At 36.4% G+C, this 26,886-nt stretch overlaps 1 protein-coding gene across 10 annotated transcripts in view; it reads right to left on the bottom strand.

Annotated features, from left to right (window-relative positions):
* Positions 1 to 26,886, bottom strand: part of PRPF40A (pre-mRNA processing factor 40 homolog A) — a 58,882-nt gene that overhangs the window by 16,509 nt on the left and 15,487 nt on the right. For 5 of the 10 annotated variants that reach the window (XM_061437881.1, XM_061437888.1, XM_061437915.1 and 2 more), the window contains exons 4-10: positions 26,568 to 26,598; positions 24,294 to 24,310; positions 6,270 to 6,380; positions 4,353 to 4,473; positions 4,071 to 4,124; positions 2,515 to 2,539; positions 1,490 to 1,861 (exon numbers count right to left, since the gene is read on the bottom strand). In XM_061437881.1, the coding sequence (XP_061293865.1) occupies positions 1,490 to 1,861; positions 2,515 to 2,539; positions 4,071 to 4,124; positions 4,353 to 4,473; positions 6,270 to 6,380; positions 24,294 to 24,310; positions 26,568 to 26,598 (731 nt within the window). The remainder of the gene's footprint in view (positions 1 to 1,489; positions 1,862 to 2,514; positions 2,540 to 4,070; positions 4,125 to 4,352; positions 4,474 to 6,269; positions 6,381 to 24,293; positions 24,311 to 26,567; positions 26,599 to 26,886) is intronic. The other 5 variants (XM_061437895.1, XM_061437906.1, XM_061437934.1 and 2 more) reach the window with 2 other exon arrangements.

The raw sequence follows: 26,886 nt of genomic DNA, 5'->3' as shown, positions 1-26,886 counted from the left end.
CATATTGATTATGGCTGATTGGGTACTGCCTCAGCAGAACTGAGTCACTTTGACACACTATATGACCCACAAAACCAAGTATTACTCTTTGAAGGTTTATGAAAAAGTCTGCCAAACAGTGATCTCAAACAGAAAAGAATTACCCAAGAATTATGAACTATACTTGGTTGAGCCATCTTTACAAAAAGTTGTATAAACATTTCTTCCTTTACAGAAGACAATGCTGGGGAAGAAACACACCAGAGGAGAAAAAAAAACAAAAAACACCTCAATCCCCCATAGTTAAGCTGAACGTATAGGGGAAGATTATGGAGTATACACTAACAAAAAATATAGGTAACTCACAACCTCTGAATCACACCCGAAATACAATTAACTCATCCCAATATTAGTTTGGAATACTTAAAATTATCAAAAATATTGGAAACAACATGGCCAAAAATTACCAGCTGTAAAATGATCTATGAGTAATTGAAATCAAGTTTAATGACTCAAGCACTGTAAGGAAACAGAAAAAAGGAAGCAGAAAACAACTGATTGTTAAAAATGTGAAAAATTACTGTGAAAAAATAGGATAAGTACAAAAAGATGTAAAAGAATATTACTCTAAAAGGCCTAAAATGTCTACATCTACTAGTAGGAGATTACTTAATGTTCATATAAATGTCTGTCATCATTCAACATGATGGGATATGGATCTGTAATGATGTGGATGCCTCTGATATATTTTAAAAATTAAAAATATGCATTTATTTTAAATGCATAGAAAAAAGGCAGAAAGATAGAATAAAAATCTTAACTTTTTTATGCCTTCAAATATACTATATAGATATCTTTTTAAAGCTTCTAAACATAAGAAAAAAATTTACAAAGCTATTTTCACTTTGGAAAATGCACATTAAAAATTAAAAAAAGTTTATAAAAAGAGGAAGGGAGATGAAAGCAATATACTTAAATATTAAGATGGGTGATCATGTTTGGATCTTGATATCATGGCTAATATTTTACATGTGGGTAACTTTCAAGTCAAGAAGCATAGCTCAAGGTTACTTTTTATAGCTATAGAAAGCACAGCCATATGAAATGAGAAACTGTGAACTTAAGAGATGCAGCTCTCTGGCTTTATTAAAAAGCTGTACCAATTTAATCCTATTAACAGTTTTCCTATACATTGTTAAATGTTATCTTGATTTTTCCGTATTTGTTCAGTATCAACTTATAGCAACTTCCCTGCAGTGCTGTGCTAAGCCATAACTCAGACTTAAACAGACTCACCCCATCACCAGCACTGCTTTCTAAGCTTAAGTGGAATAGTCTTGCAGCACTTTGAGAGCAGGATCCCACAAAAGTAAATCTCAAAAACTGTTATCTAAAGGTGTATGTTTTGATTCTCAATTTTTAAACACTTATTGGCCATTGACTAAATCAGCAATTTCTTGTATCAATGATGTCTGTGACTGATTTGCAGAAAACAAGTTACTAGACTTACTCAGCTACAGTTTCCTGCTTAGATGTTTCTTCTCCAGTATTACTAGACACTTCACTTTGATCCTGAACAGAAGGGGTACTAGTAAGTTGTGCTTGTTCTTCAGTAGAAATTGTTACTGTATTTTCATTATCTACAACAGTAGCAACAATCGAAGTAACCTCAGGCTCAGGAACAACTGGAACAGTTCCACTGACAGTACTAGAGGCAGAAGTGGAAGCACTGGCATTGGCTGCAGCAGCAGCTGCTGCTGCTGCGGCTGCTGCTGCAACAACAGCAGCTGCTGCTTCTGCAGCAGCCATGGTGCTCATTGTGGTTGGAATTTCTGTTGAAGGAACTGGGGCTGCTGATGTTGTGGTGCACTCTTCTTGTTTACTATATATTTAAAAAAGAGAAAACTGGTCAGTTCAATACAAATAATTGCAAACACAAATAAAGTCTGTTTAAAATTATTATAAAATCAAATGAATAAGAGAAACTAAAGGGAAAAAGGGCAGTATTGCCAAACTATTAAGCCATCTAAAAAGATTAAAACCACAGTATGAAACAGAATTACTTTAATTTGGCAAACATTTGTGATAACATATAATGCACTGATGCAACAATCTGCATTTCCAAAACCAATAATCATTTTCATTTACAAATGTCCTATCAGATTGTATTATGCCTTAAAACTCAATTTATATTGTAAATTTCTTTAAATTTTATTTCACCCACTGAAAGGAAAATCTGGGTAAACCAAGAGATAGATAAAATATTTCATCTGTTCTCAAATTAACCAAAATCAAATTTTGGACATTTCTGTAATGGTCTTAATTTGGTAAGGATGTAGTCCAAATTCAAATAACTATCTAGGAGCATCATGTGTGTATCTTGAGTAAATCTCTTCCCCTGTCCAAAATCCTCCAAAGATATCAAACTATCAGGCCTACCATGTTAAATACTATTTATACAGACAATTATAACAAGGATGTTATAGGAGGATGCTATAAATTTATAAATATGTACTGATGTCCAAAATTGCTTACCTGCTTTCTTCAGCTTTGATCATTGCTATTAAAGAGAAAAAAAGAAAAGTTATAAACACTACATAGTTTTTAAATACAATCACTGAAAACAACTTTAAAAGGAGATTAAAAGTTCCATACAGTAAGATTTAATTTACCAGCCTTAAAAAAAAAAAACACAACACTACATTTACAGTGCGAGTGCTCTATAAATTCCAGGACAGAAATTAAAGAATAAAAACAAATTTTAAATAACAGCAGGTTTTAGGAGAGCTTCTTCCCACAATGCTACCTTCTCAAAGGCTGCTGGCTACTGCAAAAACACCCTCAAAGTATCTGCGTAATTCTGGAATAAAATAACATTTTCCTCAGGGATAAAACCATTTGCTTTTCTTTAAGATACTAAATTCAAAATGGGATTGAATGTATGTTATGAAATTCCAGCACATATATACTAGCATTGACAGGTAGATAGATAGTTATGCACACCAACTATTTGTAGTAGGGTTATATCAGAAATGAGCTTGACATTCCTTACATGAATGAAGTGGGAATCTACCTATCTACAACAGTATTATTAGCCAATGCTAGTACAGAAGTATAAATTGAGCTTTAAAGATCTTCACTCAGTATTTCAGATTTCAATCTAGTTAAAGTAAATTTTTCTTTACAGGTAACACAGATATCTCATTTATTCACAGTATTAGGGAATGAGGTGCTCCATGTAAATGATAATATAAGCTTAACTCCATGAAAGTTTTTGAAACTTGTCCCCCTTTAAAGGAAATGTGTTTAGAATGGCTGACAAAACACACTAAAGGTGTTATCACTACTAATTAAATTCTTCAGATAAAATGATCATCCAAGCGAATGAGGTGACACAGGGAAAAGTTAAATAGACAAAGATCACAGTGCCTTTAAGAAATGCTTATTCTCTTTCCTGTCAGATGTCATCTTATGTTTCAAACAGTCCCATTCTCCTACAATTTGTTTTTTCTAACCGGATATAGATTATGACACCAGATTGTATTAGAAGTCAGAGTAAAAAATAAATTCTCAATTCCTACCCATAATCTATTTTAAGTCCTAGGTTTTAATATTAGGTAATATTCATAGATTTGCAGGAATGTTCTGAATAGTTGAGGATGCTAGAATATTCTCCTTCTGTGAGGTGTGGCATTTTAATTTAATTCTTCCATAATAAACATAAAGGCTATTTTGCAATGTTGTGCTAAAATAAAATCAGCATTAAATGCAGAGTCTGACAATATGTTAACAAAGGTTCTCTATCTGCTAAATGAGTTAAGTCACATATTCCATGTATGCACCAACACTCTCAGCTGTCTTTAGAAATATTGTATATGATGTCTTTGTTCAATTATCGAATGACACTTTTTTTTGTCCAAGTACAATGTTAAAAACTACAAGCTCATTTATAATATAACCCTTAAGTGAAAGGAATTTTTTGAATTAGAAATTTCTCACTGCAGATTTATCCAATTATGGTTAGTGAACATTAGTGACATACTCTAAAAATGTTAAATAATGACAGAAAATGAATTATCAAAGCAGCTCACCATGCAGGTTTGATTTTGTAATAAGACTTCCAGCAACAATGGTATTCTGGTATCCTAGTTTCAGTGGAATCAAATCAAATAAAAATCTATTTAAAATCTATAGAACTGAGATCTAGAGCAACAAGAAAATAAGAGCCCATAAAACTGTTACACCATTTAAAACGTTCTAATCACTTAATTTTAAAAAATAAGACCTCTGATTGAACAATCCTATTTATGAAGGACTGTGAATAACACACACATATAAAAAGGAACATTAAAAATTATTTTTCCCTGTTTTACCTTCAAGATCTTCAAGTTCTTTAGGTTTGGCCCAGCGAGATTCTTTTGTTTGAGAATTGTAATAATAAGGCTTTCCAGAGTCAGACTTGTACTCCTTCCAAGGGCATTTAGATAAAAGTTGCTGAAGTGAAAAAAAATAAAAAATAAAAAAAAAACTTCAGATAGCAGTAATAGATTTAGTCTGTTTTCATCATTTACATCACTGATTTTACTAGGTATTATCAACCCATACAATTCTAAACCTTGCAAGATGGTGACAATATAAACAACCACTGCAGGATACTTACTAAATAAGAGATGTTAAGTTATTTGGATGTACTATGTTTGTCTAAGGTAATGTACCTATTAAGGGGCAAAGACAAGATTCAAAACCAGGTCTATCTGATTTTCAAATCCAGATTTGAATGCTCTTGCCATTTACAACTCACCACAGGTAATAATTACCATCCATTTTCCACAAATACTAATACAAATAGGAAAAACAAAATTTAAGAGAAAGCAAAATCTGATTTAGTCATGTTTAGATTTCAGTTTCACAAACAATTTATCACAAACCTATGTGACTACATCATGTAAGGAAGCAGTTTAAATAACACTTAAAACCCAACACACAGAACCTGTTATGGTGGTGGGATGAGAATTCTATTGAAAACAAATCTAATCAGTGTCTGGGGCAAATATCTATCGGATAAATAAAAATTTTATCATCTGCCAAATTCCCTTCCCAAATATTGCTATACTATCATTACTGTGGTGGCCTGAAAAACACTTTTTACCTCTTCAAATTCTTAATTAAGAAGGGGGTGTGGATAAGAAAAGATGCCAACTAGGAAAAACTTTCAAATATAGCTTTGAAATGCCAGATCAACTCTCACTTAGAACACCAGAGTTCCTAATTAAACCAAATGGAACACTGCTTACCCAGTTTATTCCTTCAATCTTACTTTCATATTTGTATAGTTTACAACATAAAATGAAATAATACATACTCAGGTGGGGGTTGTATTTTTCAAAGACATAATTTCCCATTCTAAAAGATGGAAGTATGTTAATTTAACTTCATCTCCATGACACTAGCTTCATTGGAAAAACATAAGCACCCAGAAGAAGACATCTGAAATCACTCAGGTTTGATATAAAGAGGAAGATAAAGACCAAGTGGAGAGAGAGTACTTTTTTCCTTCCAATTTAGTCTTTAAGTCACTTTTCTTTTAATTGATAGCCACCTGACAAAGGTTCCTGAGCAGGGGTAAAAATCAGTAAAAAAAAAAACACCAAAAAACTGGTTTGCTCACAGAAAGGAATGAATTTTGTCTTTTTTCTTACTGGTGTGACTGTACAAACCCTTTTCTCCTCTGAATGCCTTTGCAGCATTCTTTTCTGATATAAGTGGTACTATTCCTCACGTATGGATGTGAGAGTTGGACTGTGAAGAAAGCTAAGCGCCAAAGAATTGATGCTTTTGAATTGTGGTACTGGAGAAGACTCTTGAGAGTCCCTAGGACTGCAAGGAGATCCAACCAGTTCATCCAAAAGGAGATCAGTCCTGGGTGTTCATTGGAAGGACTGATGCTGAAGCTGAAACTCCAATACTTGGCCACCTCATGTGAAGAGCTGACTCATTGGAAAAGACTCTGATGCTGGGAGAGATTGAGGGCAGGAGGAGAAGGGGACGACAGAGGATGAGATGCCTGGATGGCATCACTGACTCGATGGACGTGAGTCTGAGTGAACTCCGGGAGTTGGTGATGGACAGGGAGGCCTGGCGTGCTGAGATTCATGGGGTCGCAAAGAGCTGGACACAACTGAGTGACTGAACTGAACTGAACTGATTCTTTGGAAAGCCAAATACATACCAAAACCCTTAAAATAAAAAAAAGGAAAGAAAACTGTTTAATCTCTCTAACAAACTTTTACCTCAGCAGGAGTTTTAAGATCATCTGGTTTCTCCCAAGTAGACTGTTTTGTTTCAGTATTGTAGTAGTAGGTCCTTCCATCAGGTGATTTATGTTCAGTCCACATTGATTTCTAAGGAAAAATATTAATACAAAGATTCAAATTATGTAACAGTGACAATGACAGTAAACATGAATGTTATTAGTTTCAAAGTAATATATGAAGAAATTAAAAGTATAAAATGGGCATACTTTTGAATAACTGATCAACATAAGTAGGGAGGTAACTGAGAATAGAATATTTTATAAGTACTTCAAAAGCAGCATGGATGAGTTCAGGTTTTAGGATCTCTATTCTACAGTCTCAAAATTATAAGGCTACAACTGCTTATATAACTATTACACATAAGACAATCTTTCAGTAACACAATTCTACACCTTGTGGATAAAAGAGAATATGTGAATGAGATGCTAATGCAGTACAAGAGGATTGACCGTGAGCTCAACAACTCTAACATAAAGAATATTTACATAAAGTTGAAGAAAGTTCTAAACTGACATGCAATAAAGATGCAGGAGTCCAAACTGGAAAGGATGCCTCTGGATGACAATCAGAATTTAATTATCGACAAGGTGAAATTCAACAGGGATAAAATGTGAATTCAAATGCCTCAACACAAGACAAGAACATTTTACAGAAACTACTTTGATACAGAATACATATTCACTAGTGGTAAGAACCTACTAAAAGGTGTTAGTAAGACTTCAAGTATCAATAGATGTGATACTTCATGGTTACAAGCTCTGTAAGGTCACCATATAAACACACGCAGGCTAACATAAAATAATAATAAAAGGGGTTGCAAAGAACTTTTGAGATGATAGATGTCTATATTCTTGGTGATAATTCCATGGATGTGTATTTATTCCCCAAATCATCCAGTCATACACATTTAGTATGTACATTTTTTATATGTCAATAATAATAGTGTTTTTTAAAAAGTAATTTTACAAAGAATCATGAATGAATGAATGAATTACTGGATGAGATCAAAGGTACTAAGCCCAATTCCGGGCATCAGATTTTTCAGATGGTAACAGACTAAAGTGTGCTTTAAAAAGGGTTATAAAAATGATCTATACTAAATGTCTTCAATCCTCTAAGAAAGAAAAGGTAAAATCACTGTCAAACTATCACAATTTTTACCACTCAGATTTATGTTAAACTTTTTGAAAGGATTTATTCTTATTTAGGGGCTTTCCACGTGGTGCAAGCAAGTGGTAAAGAACCTGCCTGCCAATGCAGGTTGTTAGATGTAAGAGACGCAGGTTCCGCTGGGTCCGGAAGATCCCTCGGAGGAGGGCATGGCAACCCACTCCAGTATTTTTGCCAGGAGAATCTCATGGACAAAGGAGCCGGCAGGCTACAGTCCACAGGGCTGCACAGAATCAGACAAAACTGAAGCGACCTGGTACGCATACACACATTCTTAATTAAGACTTGGTTTCATCCCCTATAACTTTTGTGAATACATAAAAAGGAAAATAGGCAAATAAAATAGTCTATTTCTCTCAAAATTTACACTGAGGATGCTTACTGTAACTAAGTTGCTAACGTCTATTATATTTCTCCATAATGTAATTCCCTGCTGAATACTAAGAATCTTCCTAGCAATGCAGCATTACTTAAAAAACAAAACAAAATAAGCCATAAAATATCTGAAAACCATTGGTACTGGTTCTTAACTTTCTTCTTAACGATGAAAACTGCCCCCTATCTTCCCTTCCTTATCAACTTTATTGAGTAATGGAGTAGATCTGCCTTTGATTTCTGCTTTGGCAACGTGGCTAAACACATGATTTCATTGCTTTTCCTATTCTCTCACCATAACCACTTTATTCCTAGCTGATAAAAGAGTGTTGTGTCATTATTTTCATGTCATGATTTTCTTATAAACCACTGACAATTTTCTGATGTTGGTATTTTTGCTGTTCAATCATGCACAACTAGGCTGGAGAACAGAGAGCACAGGACAACATGAATGGTAGAATGCATTCCAGTTTCAAATGTGTTAAATGTTACAATACACTAACTAAAAACTAAATCAGGGTTTCCCTGGTGGCTCAGCCTGCCAATGCAGGAGACAAGGGTTCCATCCGTGATCCGGAAAGATCCCAAATGCCACAGAGCAACTAAGCCCATGCACACAACTATTGAGCCTGTGCTCTACAGCCCAGGAACCGCAACTACTGAAGCCGGTGTACCTTAGAGCCCATGCTCTACAACGAGAGGCCACCACAATGAAAAGCTTGCACACCCCAACAAGACAGTAGTAGCCCATGCTTGCTGAAACTACAGAAAAGTCTGTGAAACAACAAAGACCCAACATATCCAAAATATATAAATAAATAGTTAAGAAACATTTGCAAAATGTGGGAATGGAAAATAAGAAAAGACAACCTAAAGGGACTTCTCCGGTGGTGCAATGGATAAGAATCCGCCTGCCAGCGCGGGGGACATGGGTTTCATCTCTAGTCTGGGAAGATTCCAATGCCATGGAGCAACTAAACTACTGAGCCCGAGAGCCCAACTACCAAGCCCACGTACTGCAATTACTGAAGCCCAATCTCTCTAGGGAGCCTAAGTCTCAACTACTGAGCCTGCGTGTCACTACTGAAGCCTGTGCACCTAGAGCCTATGCTCCACAACAAAAGCAGCAGCCAGCACAATGAGCAGTCCGTGCACCACAATCAAGAGCTCGCCCCAACTAGAGAAAGCCCAAACAGAGCAACTAAGAACCAAATGATTATAAATACATAAATACACACACACCGAAAAAAGACAACTTGAGTATATAAATCAATGTAATTTTAACAAAACTAGGTGAGGTAAGATGATTATTTTCTGTAATTCCTGAAAAGGGAACTAGAGTTATGTGAAGGAATTAGAGATAGCCATTAGAATTCAAAGAAATTACCTGACCAAATTTTTTGGGCTGTTTAATAACAAAATAACTAGCCCTTCTGAGACTTGTTAATAATTCCATTCCATAAACAGTCAGAACCTTACAGGATGGATTTCTGAATGATGTAGCAGGATAGTTAGGTTACTGCAAAAGTGAAAGTGTGAAAGCATTAGTTGCTTAGTCGTGTCTGAGACTTTTAGACCCCATACCAAGTTCCTCTGTCCATGGGATTCTCCAGGCAAAAATACTGGAGTGGGTTACCATTCCCTTCTCCAGAGGATCTTTCCGACCCAGGGATTGAACTCAGGTCTCCCACACTATTGGCAGATTCATTACCATCTAAGCCACCAGGGAAGCCCCTAGATAACTGCAAGTGTATTTAAATTCCTTAACTTGTTTCAGCACCTTCGCAGAATATGACAACTACAATTTCTCTGGAGCCAACATTAAATAATTGCTGAAAATGAAATCAAAAAGTGATACAGTAAGAGATATATATGGAAGCTTCTTCAACTGTATGGGTAATGCTTACTTCATAAATTAAATGGTGTTAACATAGATAAACAAACATATGAAATAACAGAATGAAAAAGGAAAGGACTATGTGCTCTTCATCAAAAATGGGAAGAGAAGATACAAAACAGTAAGCAATTTAGCATTCACTACCAATTACTTTCTTTGAATTTTAAAAGCAGGTAAGACCATTATCTTCATTTTACAAATTAAAAGAGCAAAGCTTACAAGGGTTGACAACTTGCTCACAGTGATTCAGGAAATAACACTGTTTCAAGCCTGCATTAAGGGACAGTCTAATAGACAAATTCATGACCAACTATTTAATATTAAGCCCTGTACTAACTGCTTTGCATCAGTTATCAGTTAACTCTTTTAATAATCCTTTTTAATAACCCTTTTAAAAACCCTATGAGGTAGGTACCATTTACCAGCTTCACTTTATGGAAGAGAAAAGGGAGCATAAGAAAGTAAAGTAACATGCCCAAGGTAATATAGCTAGCTTGAGTTCCTAACACTGTCCCAGCCCAAAACTAAGGATCAAGGGTCCAGCTCTTTGTATCAATAGAAATTGAATCATTCCAGACAGGAATATAAATTCTGTATAAATGTCTTAAGCAATATACCAAATTCACTTATAAAAGTCAATTTTGGAGTGAGAAAAGTCATTTATCTGATAAATTTTTCACTCTTTTACCTTAAAAATATCTAATCTGCAACTTACAGTAAAATTATGTTTCTGGTCAAAACTCGTAATATTTTAAAAGCTTAAAAACAAATATATCTGAATGTTGAGTGGCATAAAAAACATTATCAACAACTAACAACTACAAAGTTATTTTCATAGGCTAAAATATGACCTAGGCAAGTAGTTACTAAGTATTGACAGTCCTGTTAACATAAGCTATTTATAAAACATTTGCCTACAAAATTACTGTTTTTTAAAAAACATGAGTTCCCCAAAGCAATAAGTATAAGTTACCTATTCAAGACTTAAGATAATAACCACCCAAGGACAGTTCAATTACAGTCCCCCATTCATACTATAAACTCAGATCTGCTTTTAATATAATGAAAAATATGCAGTGCTAACTAAAAACAGTAAGACACTGTAACAAATGATGTAGTGGCACAATATATACCGAAAATATCTGAGAGGAAAAAAAACAAAAACAAAATCCTGGGTATAAGGGGGGAAAACGCACATACATAATTATCAAGAGACCTTACATACTTTTCAGAGTCAAAAAAGCTAGTCAACATCTGGGTTGTGAATAAACTCAGCACATTCAAACTCAAAATGTGAACATTTATACAATGTATAAGCTCAACTGAATGAAAAAGAAAAGCTAAATCAGTTTTTAAAAATGACTAAATAAAACACCAAGAAATGTAGAAAAGCTGCTCACTACTCTAAATAAGGAAAACAAACCACAGAGAACAGATTCACAACCAATTTCAAAATCTAGAGGAAAAGATTTCCTCCCAAACTATTTACCAAAATTCACCCAAAAGAAAAACATCACACTTGAATATTTCAGCTACCATAGATGCAACTGAAAGAAACTTAAACCAGCTGACTTTACAGCAGAACGCTATGGAACCTTTCAAGAATAGAGTATTACAATATTATTTCAGATCACAGAAAGAGATGAAAAGCTCTCTAATATCATATAAGAAACAAATCGCCAGTCCAGGTTTGATGCAGGATACAGGAAGCTTGGGGCTGGTGCACTGGGATGACCCAGAGGGATGGTATGGGGAGGGAGGTGGGAGGAGGGGTTCAGGATGGGGAACACATGTACACCCGTGGCGGATCCACGTTGATGTATGGCAAAACCAATACAATATTGTAAAGTAAAAAAAAAAATAATAATAATAAAAAAATAAAGCTCGAAAATTGAAAATCTAAAAAAAAAAAGAAAAGCTCTCTATAAGAGTAACAAAGCACAACAGAAAAGAATCAAAAAAGAAAAAGCAGGCAATGATGCTTATAAATGTTAAGAATTAAAATATTAGCCAAGAGGATTCTACAATGTATACACTTTGAAAAAGCAGAATTTATTATATAAAAGTGCTAGGGTAATTCAACATTAGGCAATGTGTAAAAGTATTTCTATTAACAAATTGAAAAAAAAAAAAAAAATCCACCATCAGAGGATCACACCAATAGACTTGTAACAACCTGGTGGCTCAGACAATAAAGAATCTGCAATGCAGGAGACCCAGGTTCCATCTCTGGGTTGGGAAGATCCCTTGAAGAAGGGAAATGGCAACCCACTCCAGTAATCTTGCCTGGAGAATTCCATGGACAGAAGAGTCCGGTGTGCTACAGTTCATGGGGTCAAAGAATTGGACAACTGAGCTACTTTGACTTTCACTTTTCACAACCAAACTACATCCTGAAAATCATGGTGATTTACAAGTCTTTCAAAAATAAACAGAAACAAAAAATTCTCAAATAATACAATAAAAAGAAAAATATTTAATTATCCAGTGACTGTGATAATATAGCTGGCTGTGAGATACATCATACCTGCACATGCATTTATTTTGCACCTGAGGCTTAAAATACAGAGCAACAATAGAAAAATATGGGCAAACAAGATGAAAAAAGATTTTAATATACCTATCTCCTTAGGGAGATTAAGCAGATTAGATATGCCAAGATACAGAATAACAAAATAACTTTAAACTGTCAACACAAAAAAATACTCCTAAAATTGGTCTTGACACAGAACATAAGTGAGGCTTTAATAAACTGCAAAGAATTAACATCTTATACACTGTGCTTAAGGCAAAAAGATATGCGTTATAAAAAATAAATGACAGATGGACTTAACTAAAATTAAAAATTTCTGCTTTCACAAAGACAGTTCAAAGAACGAGAAAAGCCGCAAATCATTTGCAAAAGACACATCCATTTCAGTACTGTTAACCAGTGTAATTTACCAAATTATATTAAAAAAACAAAAAAAAAACAACCTCTAAACAATAAACAAGTAAAAATATCTGGACATCTCAACAAAAAAAGAAATATAGATGCAACTAAGCATATGAAAACATGCTCAACATCATACATTATTATAGACCTGGAAATTAAAAGGCATCACACACGTATTAAAATTTTTTAAAAAAGTAAAAAACAACAACAAAAAAAGCCCCTAAAAACACCAATAATATAAAATGTTGTGGGGCAACAGGAACATTCATTCACTGTTAATGAGACGTCAAAATGGTACAGTCACATTGGAAGACAGTTCAGCAACTTCTTATAAAAATAAATACAGTTCTGGGGCTTTCCTGGTGGTCCAGTGGCTAAGAATCCACCTTGCAGTGATGCAGGGATGGTGGGCTTGATTCCTAGTCTGGAAACTAAGATCCCACGTGCTGTGGAGGAACTAAGACCTCAAACTGCAACTACTGAAGCCCATGCATTCTAGAGCATTCATGACACAGCTACTGAGCCTGAGTGCTGCAGTTACTGAAACCCCATGCACTCTGGAGCTCACATACCACAAGTACTAAGCCCACGCACCACAACTAGAGTTCATGTGCTGCAACAAAAGATCCTGCATGCCACAACTAAGACCTGATGCAGTTGAATAAATCTTTTCTTTTTCAAACAGTAAATATACTCTTACTATATGAGAAAAGGCCAACAGAGGATGAGATGGTTGGATAGCATTACTGACTGAATGGACATGAGACTGAGCAAACTCCAGGAGATAGTGAAGGACAGGGAAGCCTGGCATGCTGCAGTCCACAGGATCACAAACAGTTGGGACACAACAGAGACTGAACAACATACGATGAAGCAATCACGCTCTGTGATATTTACCCGAATGAGGTGAAAACTTTTCCATATAATTATCTGTACATAATATTTGTAGCAGCTTTATTCATAATTGCTAAAACCTGGAAGCATCCAAGATGTCTTTTAATAGATGAACGGACAAACAAACTGTGGCATACAACAGTTGTGGAGGTGGGAAGAGAGATGAAGAGGAATAGCACAGAGGATTTTTAGGACAGTGAAACTATTCTGTATGACACTGCTGTGTGGAATACATGTCACTAAACATTTGTCAAAACTCACAGAATGCATAACACCAAGAGTGACCCTAATACAAACCGGACTTTGAGTGATAACGATGCGTCACTGTATGTTCACCAACTGCAGTAATGTACCACTCTGGTAAGAGATGCTGATGGTAGAGAAGGTTGTATGTATGTGAGATTCTCTACTTTGCACTCAATTTAAGATTTCTCCAAAAAAACAACAGGCAATTTGAACAACAACAAATCCTACATCTAGAAGCTGAAAAAAAAACACTACCTAATAAATAGAGAAATCGAATGAAGAAAACAGAAAACAAGATATTGAGAGCTGAATAACAACAAAACCCTTTCACATTAAAACTTAACAGAAATCGAATACTTACTTATTGCCCCTACTCAAAAAAAAAAGGACAATGATGGCTATTATGATCTCTAATTGCATGCTAAATAATTATTAAACCTCTGTAACATTAACATCTGGAAGAACCCAATAACTGCTAAGAAAATTGGAATGGTAACACCAAACCATTACCTTTAAAAAGTACTAGATCCAAAATCAACCTTAAAAGCTTTTGTACAGCAAAGGAAACCATCCACAAATTGAAAAAACAACCTACCAAACAGAAAATATTTGCAAATGATACAACTGCTAAGAGGTTAATATCCAAAATATAAATAGCTAATACAACTCAACACCAAAAAACTCCCCAAACAACCCAATTAAAAAATGGGCACAAGACCTAAACAGCCATTTTCCCAAGGAGGAAAAGCAGTAGGCCAACAGATACATGAAGAGAGATGCTTGACATCAAGTGACCATTAAGGAAGTGCAAATTAAAATTACAGTGAGATATCACCTCACACCCGTCAGAATGGCTATCATTGAAAAGAATGCAAATAACGTATGTTGGCAAGGATGTACAGAAAACAGAACCCTCATAAATGCTGGAGGGAATGTAAACTGGTACAACCACTGTGGAAACCAGTATGGAGATTTCTCAAACAACTAAAAACAGAATTACCATATGACCCAGCAAGTCCACTCCTGGGAAAATAAAAACATTAAATTTGAAAAAATACATGCACTCAAATGTTCACAGTAGAATTATTTACAGTTGTCAGGGCAAGGAAGGAAACTAAGGGGTCTATCAACAGATGAATGGATAAAGAAAAGGTGATGAAGGTGCACTGTGATAAACACACAGTGCACGCACACACACACACAGACCTGTGCGTGCACAAACAATGGAATACTATTCAGAAAACCACTAGATCATTTAGGTAGGACCTAAATCAAATCCCTTATGATTATACAGTGGAAGTGACAAACAGATTCAAGGGATTAGATCTGATGGAGTGCCTGAACAACTATGGACTGAGGTTCGTGACACTGTACAAGAGACAGGGATCAAGACCATCGCCAAGAAAAAGAAATGCAAAAAGGCAAAATGGCTGTCTGAGGCGGCCTTACAAACAGCTGAGAAAAGAAGAGAAGGTAAAGGAAAAGGAGAAAAAGAAAGATATACCCATCTGAATGCAGAGTTCCAAAGACTAGCACGGAGAGATAAGAAAGCCTTCCTCAGTGATCACTGCAAAGAAACAGAGGAAAACAACAGAATGGGAGAGACTAGAGAGCTCTTCAACAAAATTACATATACCAAGGGAACATTTCATGCAAGGATGGATACAATAAAGGACAGAAACGGTATGGAGCTGACAGAAGCAGAAGATATTAAAAAAGGTGGCAAGAATACACAGAACTATACAAAAAAGATCTTCACGACCCAGATAGTCATGATGGTGTGATCACTCACCTAGAGCCAGACATCCTGGAATGTGAAGTCAAGTGGGCCTTAAGAAGCATCACTACGAACAAAGCTAATGGAGGTGATGGAATTCCAGTTGAGCTATTTCAAATCCTAAAAGACGATGCTGTGAAAAGTGCTGCACTCAATATGCCAGCAAATTTTGAAAACACAGTAGTGGCCACAGGACTGGAAAAGGTCAGTGTTCTTTTCAATCCCAAAGTAAAGCAATGCCAAACTACTGCACAATTGCACTTATCTCATACGCTAGCCAAGTAACGCTCAAAATTCTCCAAGCCAGGCTTCAACAGTACGTGAACCGTTAACTTCCAGATGTTCAAGCTGGATTTAGAAAAGGCAGAGGAACCACAGATCAAATTGCCAACATCTGCTAGATCATCAAAAAAGCAAGAGAACTCCAGAAAAAACATCTGCTGCTGCTGCTAAGTCGCTTCAGTCGTGTCCGACTCTGTGATTCCAGACGGCAGGCCATCAGGCTCCCCGGTCCCTGGGATTCTCCAGGCAAGAATACTGGAGTGGGTTGCCATTTCCTTCTCCAATGCATGAAACTGAAAAGTGAAAGTGGAGTCTCTCAGTCATGTCCGACTCTTAGCGACCCCATGGACTGTAGCCCACCAGGCTTCTCCATCCATGGGATTCTCCAGGCAAGAGTACTGGAGTAGGGTGCCACTGCCTTCTCTGAGAAAAACATCTACTTCTGCTTTATTGATTACACGAAAGCCTTTGACTCTGGAAAATTCTTCAAGAAATAGGAATACCAGAGCACCTTACCTGCCTCCTGAGAAACCTGTATGCAGGTCAAGAAGCAACATTTATAACAAGACATGGAACAACAGACTGGTTCCAAATTGGGAAAGGAGCATGTCAAGGCTGTATACTGTCACTTGCTTACTTAGCTTATATGCAGGGTACATCATGCGAAATGCTGGGCTGGATGAAGCACAACCTGGAATCAAGATTGCCAGGAGAAATATCAATAACCTCAGAAATGCAGATGATACCACTCTTATGGCAGAAAGCCAAGAAGAACTGAAGAGCCTCTTGATGAAGGTCAAAGAAGAGAGTGAAAAACTGGCTTAAAACTCAACATTCAAAAAACTTAAGATCATGGCATCCAGTCCCATCATTTCAATGGCAAATAGATGGAGAAACACTGGAAACAATAAAAGACTTATCTTTTGGGGCTCCAAAATTACTATAGATGGTGACTGCAGCCATGAAATTAAAAGACACCTGCTCCTTGGAAGAAAAGCTATGACAAACCTAGACAGCATATTAAAAAGAAGAGACATTACTTTGCCAACACAGGTCCATCTAGTCAAAGCTATGTACGGTTTTTCCAGTAGTCATGTATAGATGTGAGAGTTGGACTATAAAGAAAGCTGAGCGCTGAAGAATTGATGCTTTTGAACTGTGGTGTTGGAGAAGACTCTTGAGAGTCCCTTGAACTGCAAGGAGATCCAACCAGTCCATCCTAAAGGGAATCAGTCCTGAATATTCACTGGAAGGACTTGTGCTGAAGCTGAAACTCCAATACTTTGGCCACCTGATGTGAAGAGGTGACTCATTTGAAAAGACCCTGATGCTGGGAAAGATTGAAGGCGGGAGACGAAAGGGATGACAGAGGATGAGTTGGCTGGATGGCATCACCGACTCAGTGGACATGAGTTTGAGCAAGCTCTGGAAGTTGGAGACTTCCAGGACAGGGAAGTCTGGTGTGCTGCAGTCCATGGGATCGCAAAGAGTCAGACACGACTGAGTGACTGAACTGAATTGAAAGTAATTTTGAACTAGTTCTTCATGTTTTGGAATAGAAAGTGTGATTACATCAAACTAAAAAAGCTTCTGCACAGTAAAGAAAATAGCAAAAAATAATCTTTGGAGTGGAAGAAAATGTTTGTAAACCATATAACTGATACAGGGTTGATAGCCACAATACATAAGAAACTCTTACAAATAAATAGCAAGAAATCGCAAATAATCCAATTAAAGAATGGGTGAAAAAGGCATACAAATGGCCATAAGGTAATTAGATACTCAACATCGCTAATCAGAGAAACACAAGTCAAAACCATAATGAGATATCACCTCACACCTGTCAGGATAGCTGTTATCAAAAACCAAGAAATAACAAATGCTGGCAAGGGTGTGCAGGAATTGGATCCCCAGTATACCGCTGGTGGAAAGTAAGCTGTATAGCCACAATGGAAAACAGTATGGAAGTTTCTTATAAAGTTGCACTTAAGCATATATAGTAGCTAAGAAATGGAAATAATCTAATTGTCCATGGATAAATTAATGGATAAAGAAAATATATATAAAATACACATACACACGAAACAAAACAATTTAGCCATAAAAATGAAATGAAATCTTGACACCTGCAACAAAATGGACAGACCTTGAAGGCTATGTGGAATAAGCCAGAGAGAGAAAGACAAGATTAATATAATCTCACTTACAAGTAGATTGTAAGAAAACAAAAAACCCAAGTTTACAGAAACAGAGAACAGATTGATGGCTGCCGTAGAGGAGGGTGGCTTGGCGGGTGAGAGAAATGGGTGAAGAGGGTCAAAATGCACAAACTTTTAGCTGTAAAACAAGGAAATCATGGGGGACAAAACGTACAGCATGGTGAGTATAGTTAGTAATACTGTTTCATGTCTTTGAAAGTTGCTTAGAGTAAGTCTTAAAATTCTACCTCACAAGAAAAAAAACAATGCTCATATGTTAACTAGATTTATTTATAGTAATCATTTAAAATGTATACAAGTACCATACTGAACCACTGCATTTACATCGGAAACTAATGTTTCATGTCAATTATACTTAATGAAAACACAAAAAAATTTCATAAGCTTTCCCCAATATTTACATGTCTTAGGACATATATCCTAGTGAGCACATACTAGGGAGGGTAAACTGGAGTAAAGATGAAGTGAAAGTGAAAGTCACTCATTCATGTCCGATTCTTTGCAACTCCATGGACTGTGCAGTCAATGGAATTCTCCAGGTCAGAATACTGGAATGGATAGTCATTCCCTTCTCCAGGGGATCGTCCCAAACCAGGGATCGAACCCAGGTCTCACACTGCAGGCAAATTCTTTACCAGCTGAGCCATCAGGGAAGCCCAAAGATGAAGAACAAAGGGAAAAAATATGAGGGAGCCTGCAAGGATCAACAATAATGACCACAGTCTGAAAAAACTACAAGTAACTAAAATTTGTGTACCAGAAATCTAAGAATAAAAAAACAACAAGTTTTAAAATAAATAATTCTGTTTTTGGATAGGAAAACTTAAAATGAAAAACATTAAATGTTAGTTCTCTTAAAATGCAAGAATTAAATTTAATTCCAGATGAAAACACAGTTTTGCCTTTTAAGCATCTCTCTGTTTACGTATTTACAGATTATTTTTGGAGGGAACAGGGAAATGTACATGCTAATATCTGAAAACAGCAAAGGAAATAATGAAAAGAGAAACCATGAACAACCTGTCTTATTAAATATGAAATCTACTCTAAGTTTCCCTGGTGGCTCAGTGGTACACCATCCATCTGCCAACATAGGAGACTCAGGTTCAATCCTAAGAGTCCCTGGAGATGGAAAGGGCAACCCAATTCAGTATTTTTTTTTTTTTTAACTTACTTGTAATTGAAGGATGATTGCTTTACAGGATTGTGTTGGTGCCTGTCAACACTCCAGTATTCTTGCCTCGGAAAACCCATAGACAGAGGAGCCTAACAGACTACAGTCCAGGGGTCATCAGTCAGACATGAGTTGGGTGACTAAACAACAATAATCAGGAAAAGGTATAATAATGAATTAGAAACAGAGTGAAAAAGAAAACCCAGAAATAGATGTCAGAATATGTGAGAGTTTAATATATGACAAAGAAAGCTATTTCAATCAAGTGAGAAAAATAAAGGTTTGACACACAATTCAAACAACCAAAATATTAGTCATGGCGGTTTCCTCATGGAAAAAGAAACTTAAGGTAATTTACTTTCTTCTTTTTAACTTATGTCTGCTTCATTTTCCTCCCAGTGAGCCCGTATTATTTAAATCAGCAGGAAAAACAAGACGCTATCATCAGTCAAAACCAAAAAGACATAAAATGAAAAAATACCAAGTGGATATTTTATAACCATTCAACTTTTAAAGCTTTTAAAAAAGATATAAGATTAGTATATTTAAATACAGTTCACAATTAAACATCTTTCCCCCCAGATTTACCATACCTGCAATTAATTCACAGCTTTCTGAATTTTCTCAACTATATGAGAATGACAACTACCTCTCAGGACTACTGTTTTGATTAAATGAGATCACACACATAAACTTCATACAGTTTTAAGGGGAAAAAAAACACCAGAAAATGCTTGGAGGCTAAAAAATACAGCTATTATCAATAACCATAAAATAGCCATCTTTAAGTGAGGCCTCGGGCTTACATTATTTTTCTAAACACCATGAAAATGTATGAGAAAAGAGCATTCAGAACATTAGCAAAAAGAACTAGAATATTACTATCTTAAAATTAAGTACTGAGGGGAAAAAAAATGCTGTACAGCAATGTCATTCTCTCTTTTCCTAAGGAAAATCAAGTAACTTTTGTCTTTCTGATTCTGTGTTAAGGAAGATACAAGCAAAGAAGTATTTTAAACAACTAAATATTAGGAAAAATCTACATCAAATTTACAGTAATTGACAAAAGTAGACAAGTTTTTGTTTACAAAGGAGTAATGTTCTAATGTAATGCTTAATTGAAAATTATCAATTACTGTTTACCTGTTTCCATTCTAATTGTAAGCCTAGCCATGGCGAAGGGGATTGGGTAACTCAATAAAGCTATGAGCCATACCCTGCAGGGTTATCCAACACTGATAAGTCATAGTGAAGAGTTCTAACAAAACGAGGAACAGCAAATCACTCCAGTATTCTTGCCAGGAGAACCCCACGAATAGTATGAAAAGGTAAAATGATATGATACTGGAAGATGAGCCCCCTATGTCAGAAGGTGTCCAATATGCTACTGGAGAAGAGAAATAAATAGCTCTAGAAAGAATGAAGCAGCTGTGCCAAAGTGAAAAACAACCCTCAGTTGTGGATGTGTCTGGTGGTGAAAGTAAAGTCTGATGCTGTAAAAAAAAAAATAATACAGCATAGGAAACAGGAATGCTAGGTCCATGAATCAAGGTAAATTGGAAGTGGTCAAATAGGAGATGGCCAAGAGTGAACACTGACATCTTACGAATCAGTGAACTAAAACTGATGTCAATGGCTGAATTTAATTCAGATGACCACTGTATCTACTACTGTGGGCAAGAATCCCATAGAAGAAATGAAGTAGCCCTCACAGTCAACAAAAGAATCAAAATGCAGTATTTGGGTATAATCTTAATAACAACAGAATCAACTCCATTCATCTCCAAGGCAAATCATTCAACATCACAGCATGTCTATGTGCCAATCACTAATACTGAAGAAAGTGAAGATGACTGATTAAAGAACAGCTTCTAGAAATACTGTAAAAAAAAAAAAAAAGTCCTTTTCATCATAGGGGATTGGAATGAAAAAATAAAAAGTCAAGAGATACTCAGAATAACAGGCAAGTGTGGACTTGAAGTACAAAATCAAGCAGGGCAAAGGCTAACAAGAGTTTTGTCAAGAGAACACGCTAGTCATAGTAAATATTTCAACAACCCAGGAAATAACTCTATACACGAACATCACCAGATGGTTAATACCAAAACCAGAGTGATTATATTTTTTGTAGTCCAAGATGGAGAAGTTCTACACAGTCAGCAAAAACAAGACCTAGAGCTGACTATGGCTCCAATCACGAGCTCCTTATTGTAAAATTCAGGCTTAAATGGAAGAAAGTAGGGAAAACCACTAGGCCATTCAGATATGACCTAAATAAAATTCCTTATGATTTTATAGGGAAGTGACAAATAGTTAAACGCGTTAGATCTCACAGACAGAATGCCTAAAGAACTACGGACAGAGGTATAACACTGTTTAGGAGGCAGTGATCAAAACCATACCCATGAAAAATAAACGCAAGAAGGCAAAGTGGTTATCTGAGGAGGCTTTACAAATAGCTGAGGAAAGAAGAGAAGTAAAAGGCAAGGAAGAATGGTAAAGGTATACCAAACTGAGCACAGAGTTCCAGAGAACAGCAGAAAGGGATAAGAAGGCCTTCTTAGATGGGAACGATGAAGGACAGAAATGGTTAAGGACCTAGTTAAGGACCTAACAGAAGCAGAAGAGATTAAAAGGAGGCAACAACACACAAAACAACTATATATATATATATAAAGGTCTTACTGACCCAGACAGATAACTATGATGATTTAAAAAATCTAGATGATCTAGGTGGTTACTCACCTAAAGCCGGATATCCTGGAGTGTGAAATCAAGTAGGCTTTAAGACGCATCACTACAACAAAGCTAGTGGAGGTGATAGAATTCCAACTGAGTTACTTAAAATCCAAACATTTACCGTGGCTCAGACAGTAAAGCGCCTGTCTACAATGTGGGAGACCCAGGTTTGATCCCTGGGTCAGGAAGATCCCCTGGAGAAGGAAATGGCAACCCACTCCAGTACTAATGCCTGGAAAATCCCATGGATGGAGGAGCCTGGTAGGCTACAGTCCATGGGGTCGCCAAGAGTCGGACACGACTGAGCGACTTCACTTCACTTCTTCACTTCAGCAGTGACCACAGTTCTGGAAAAGGTCAATTTTCATTCCAATCCCAAAGAAAGGCAATACCAAAGAATATTCAGACCAATGAACAACTGCACTCATTTCACACGCCTGCAAGGTAATGCTTAAACCCCTTCAAGCTAAGCATCAGCAGTACATGAACCGAGAAACTCCAGATGTACAAGCTGGGTTAAAAAAAGGCAGAGGAACCAGAGATCAAATTGCCAAGGTTCGCCGGTCATGGAGAAAGCAAAGAAATTTTAGAAAAATATCTACTTCTGCTTCATGTGCTGCTCGTGCTAAGCTGCTTCAGTTGTATCCAACTCTTTGTGATCCCATGGACCATCAGGCTCCTCTGTCTGTGAGATTCTCCTGGCAAGCATACTGGAGTGGGTTGCCATTTCCTTCTCCAACTTCTGCTTCATTGATTTAGATTGTGGGGACCACAACAAACTGTGGAAAATTCTTAAAAGAGATGAGAATAGAGACCACCTTACCTGTCTCCTGAGAACCTGTATGTAGGTCAAGAAGCAACAGTTAGACATGGAACAATGGACTGGTTCCAAATTGGGAATGAGTACAACAAGGCTGTATATTGTCTCCCTGCTTATTTACCTTATATGCAGAGTACATCATGTGAAATGCCAGACTGTATGAATCTCAAGCTAGAATCAAGAATGCTGGGAGTAATACCAACAACCTCAGATACGCAGATGATTGCACTCGTAATGGCAGAATGTGAAGAGGAACTAAAGAGCCTCTTGATGAAAGTGAAAGAGGAGAGCGAAAAAGCTGGCTTAAAACTCAACATTCAAAAAACTAAGATCATGGCATCTGGTTCCATCACTACATGGCCAACAGAAAGGGAAAAAGTGGAAACAGTGACAGATTTTACTTTCTTGGGCTTCAAAATCACTGCAGATGGTGACTGCAGCCATGAAATTAAGACGCTTGGTTCCTTGGAAGGAAAGCTATGACAAACCTAGACAGTGTATTAAAAAGCAGACATCACTTTGCCAACAAAGGTCGGTAAGAGTCAAAGCTATGGTGTTTCCAGTAGTCATGTACAGATGTTAGACTTGGATCATTAAGAAGGCTGAGCCTGAAGAATTGATGCTTTCAAATTGTGGTGCTGAAGAAGAGTCTTGAGAATCCCTTAGACTGCAAGGAGTTCTCGCTAGTCACTTCTAAAGGAAATCAATCCTTAATATTCATGGGAAGAAGTGATGCTGAAGCTTAAGCTCCAATACTTTGTCTACCTGATGCGAACAGCCGACTGACTGGAAAGGACCCTGATGTTAGGAAAGATTGAGGACAAAAGGAGAAGGGAACAGCAGAGGATGAGATGGTCAGATAGTGTCACTGATTCAGTGGACATGAATTTGAGTAAACTCTGAGAGAGAGTGGAGGACAGCGAACCCTGACGAACTGCAGTCCATGGGGTTGCAAAGAGCTGAACACAATTTAGTGACTAAACAACAATAATCTCTCATTAAGTCCCAGGAAAATTATTTTTTAAAATCAATCAAACAATTTTTCAAACTTTGCCAGAGAAAAGAAAGGAAAAGGGTTCAACTGAGTAGATGATCTCACAGAATAAGGATCAGTCTTTCGTGGTGGTCCAGTGGTTAAGAATCTGCCTGCCAGTGCAGGGGACATAGCTTTGACCCCTGGTCAGGGAAAACTCCACACACCTTGGGGCAACTAAGCTGGTGCATCTCAACTACTGAGTCAGTACTATTCCACCCATGCTTTGTAACAAGAGAAGCTACCACAACAAGAAGCCCATGGACCACAACTAGAGAGTAGTCCTCACACGCTGCAAGCAGAAAAAGTACTTGCACAACAAAGATGACTCAGCACAGCCAAGAGTAAATAATAAATAACATTTAAAATACAAAGAAATAAGAATCAATGTAACAGGTAAACAATTATAATGAAATAAATATATTCCAAAGGTACTTACTGCGCCAGAAGTTGTACCTAAAAAAAAAATTGGGGGAAGAGTATTACAATGTGATAAATCATGCTGTCCTTGAGTTAACAGTTTTAGAATATTTATTCATACTACTTTTTCTCCTCATACCATCACACTAAGTATCCTAAGACTGTTCCATATGACTTATGTGCTTGCTCTCTCTCCTACAAAAATAAAACATCTATAGTGCAAAGCACTTTCAGAATTAAGCTGGCACTTTGAACTTTCAATCTATGAATTCACTTGACAGCTGTTAGAGAAGCTAACAGCTTGCCTTCTGTTTCTCCTCTTCCTTTTATTATAGCTGTCCCATCTTGACTAATTTCTGTTTCTCTGCTATACTACTGATAGTAATGAATGTGTATAGTAATGAATATTTCAGACCTCTGATTCTATTCTTTAAAGTGCAAGCCACTCAGTTGTATCTGATTCTTTGCAACTCCATGGACTGTAGCCTGCCAGACTCCTCTGTCCATGGATTCTCCAGGCCAGAATACTGGATTGGGTAGCTGTTTCCTTCTCTAGGGTATCCTCCCAACCCAGGTATCTAACCCAGGTCTCCTGCATTGCAGGCAGATTCTTTACTGCCTGAGCCACCAGGGAAGCCCTCTATGCTTTAGGTTTATGACAATTTCAATTATCTAGGTTCTAAAACACATGCTGTATAATATAGTATCCTTTGGCTATCACATATCCCTATTTAAATTAAATTAAGTAAAATTTTAATGTTCAGTTCCTCCTGTGCACTAGCCACATTTCAATACTCAATAATTACATGTGGCTATATATGACACTACAGATTATAGAACAATTCCTTCCTTTCAGAAAGTTCTATTAGATGGTACTATCTTAAACTACTACCAAAGCCCTCTTAAGATATAAAAGGAAATCCACATTAGTTACAAAGTTCATACAAATAATCTTTAACTTTACAAACAAGTAGCTTAAAATTGTATATAAAAAACAAACAATGACTGTAAAAAGAAAACAAAACTAAGTACATAGATACTAACAGCAATCAAAAGGAGCTAGTATGAAAATAATAGTAAGAGAGCCCGAGCATTTAAAAACTAAAAAGAAAATGTTAAGGTAATTTTTCAGGATTATTTAGGGTAATAGTAATCAGCTCGAGATACCTAAATAGACCTAGAATACTATTCTAAAGTATATCAGAATATAGTTATAGCTTAAATGATAAAATCCATGAAACATCTTAAAAACATCAACTATGGCCCATATAAACCCACATACTGCATTTTAACATGTTTCAACTAATAATGTTCAAAAAGAAAAAATGTTTTGGCAGAATCATGGGACAAAGTACACCATCTAGAATACATGGAACATTACTTGTGTATAACTGAAGCATTATTATTATACATTAAAGTCATACTATTTATAACACTCATAGGTAACCTGCTGGAAAAAAATATGCATTATCATAGGACTTACAAACTACACAGACCAAGCAGGTACCAAAAAAATGACTGAAGTAGTCCAGAAGGCTGAGAGTGCATGCTTGATATCTGAAGTATGTAGTCCCTATCCCATTCCACAAGGTTTGCTGAATACAAATATGGACTCAACCAGAATTTTTTTGGAGAAGGCAATGGCACTCCACTCCAGTACTCTTGCCTGGAGAATCACATGGACGGAGGAGCCTGGTAGGCTGCAGTCCATGGAGTCGCTAAGAGTCAGACATGGCTGAGCGACTTCATTTTCACTTTTTACTTTCATGCATTGGAGAAGGAAATGGCACCCCACTCCAGTGTTCTTGCCTGGAGAATCCCAGGATGGGGGAGCCTGGTGGGCTTCTGTCTATGGGGTCACACAGAGTCGGACACGACTGAAGCAACTTAGCAGTAGCAGCAGAATTTTTTACTCAAATTTGAGTATCTACTGTACTGAGGACCACTGTAAATATTAAAAGTACAGATCATCCAACTTTAAATTCAATCTTTGTGTAAAAAGATAAATTCAACTTTATATAAGCCTGCAGATTTTAATGTTAGCAACTAATTAAAAAATTAAAAACATTGTATGGGCCAAAGTATATCCTGTATACCAAATCTGGTCCCAGAACTCCATACCTAAAATTACGACAATTTCTTATGGATTTAATTATGAACGCTATACAAAAAAAAAAAAAAAAAAAAAGGGAGCTGATTATAATGCCCAAGAGACATTGTTTTAGTCCTCATTCAAGGACAGTTGTGACTGTCTATATTAAGTCTAGTATATCACCATAAATGGTATACATACCTGCTGCTACATCCATATTATTTACTCCTGGCTATAAGAAGAAAAAGTGAAGTTAGTAACATTTACTTTGCACAAACTGTATTTTATACACAATCCTCATAAAGCATAGTCAATCAACCCCTTCTCTGTATTAATTCTCTAGTTACTGACTCAAAAATTTTGGTTAAGTTTTAGTGATCTTGGTTCCCTAAGCTTGCTATAAATTGTTAAAAACAAAACAGTAACCTGCAGCTACTGAAGCACTTTAAATGTTTTATTTATATGATCATCAATTATATAAAAGACCCACAATTCTAAGATCCAAAAAGCTGAAAACCTT

Source organism: Bos javanicus, chromosome 2 (genome assembly GCF_032452875.1).
Source record: "Bos javanicus breed banteng chromosome 2, ARS-OSU_banteng_1.0, whole genome shotgun sequence".
Classification (NCBI taxonomy): Eukaryota; Metazoa; Chordata; class Mammalia; order Artiodactyla; family Bovidae; genus Bos; species Bos javanicus.
Note: the sequence above shows the minus strand (reverse complement) of the source record. Positions and strands in the feature narration are given on the sequence as shown.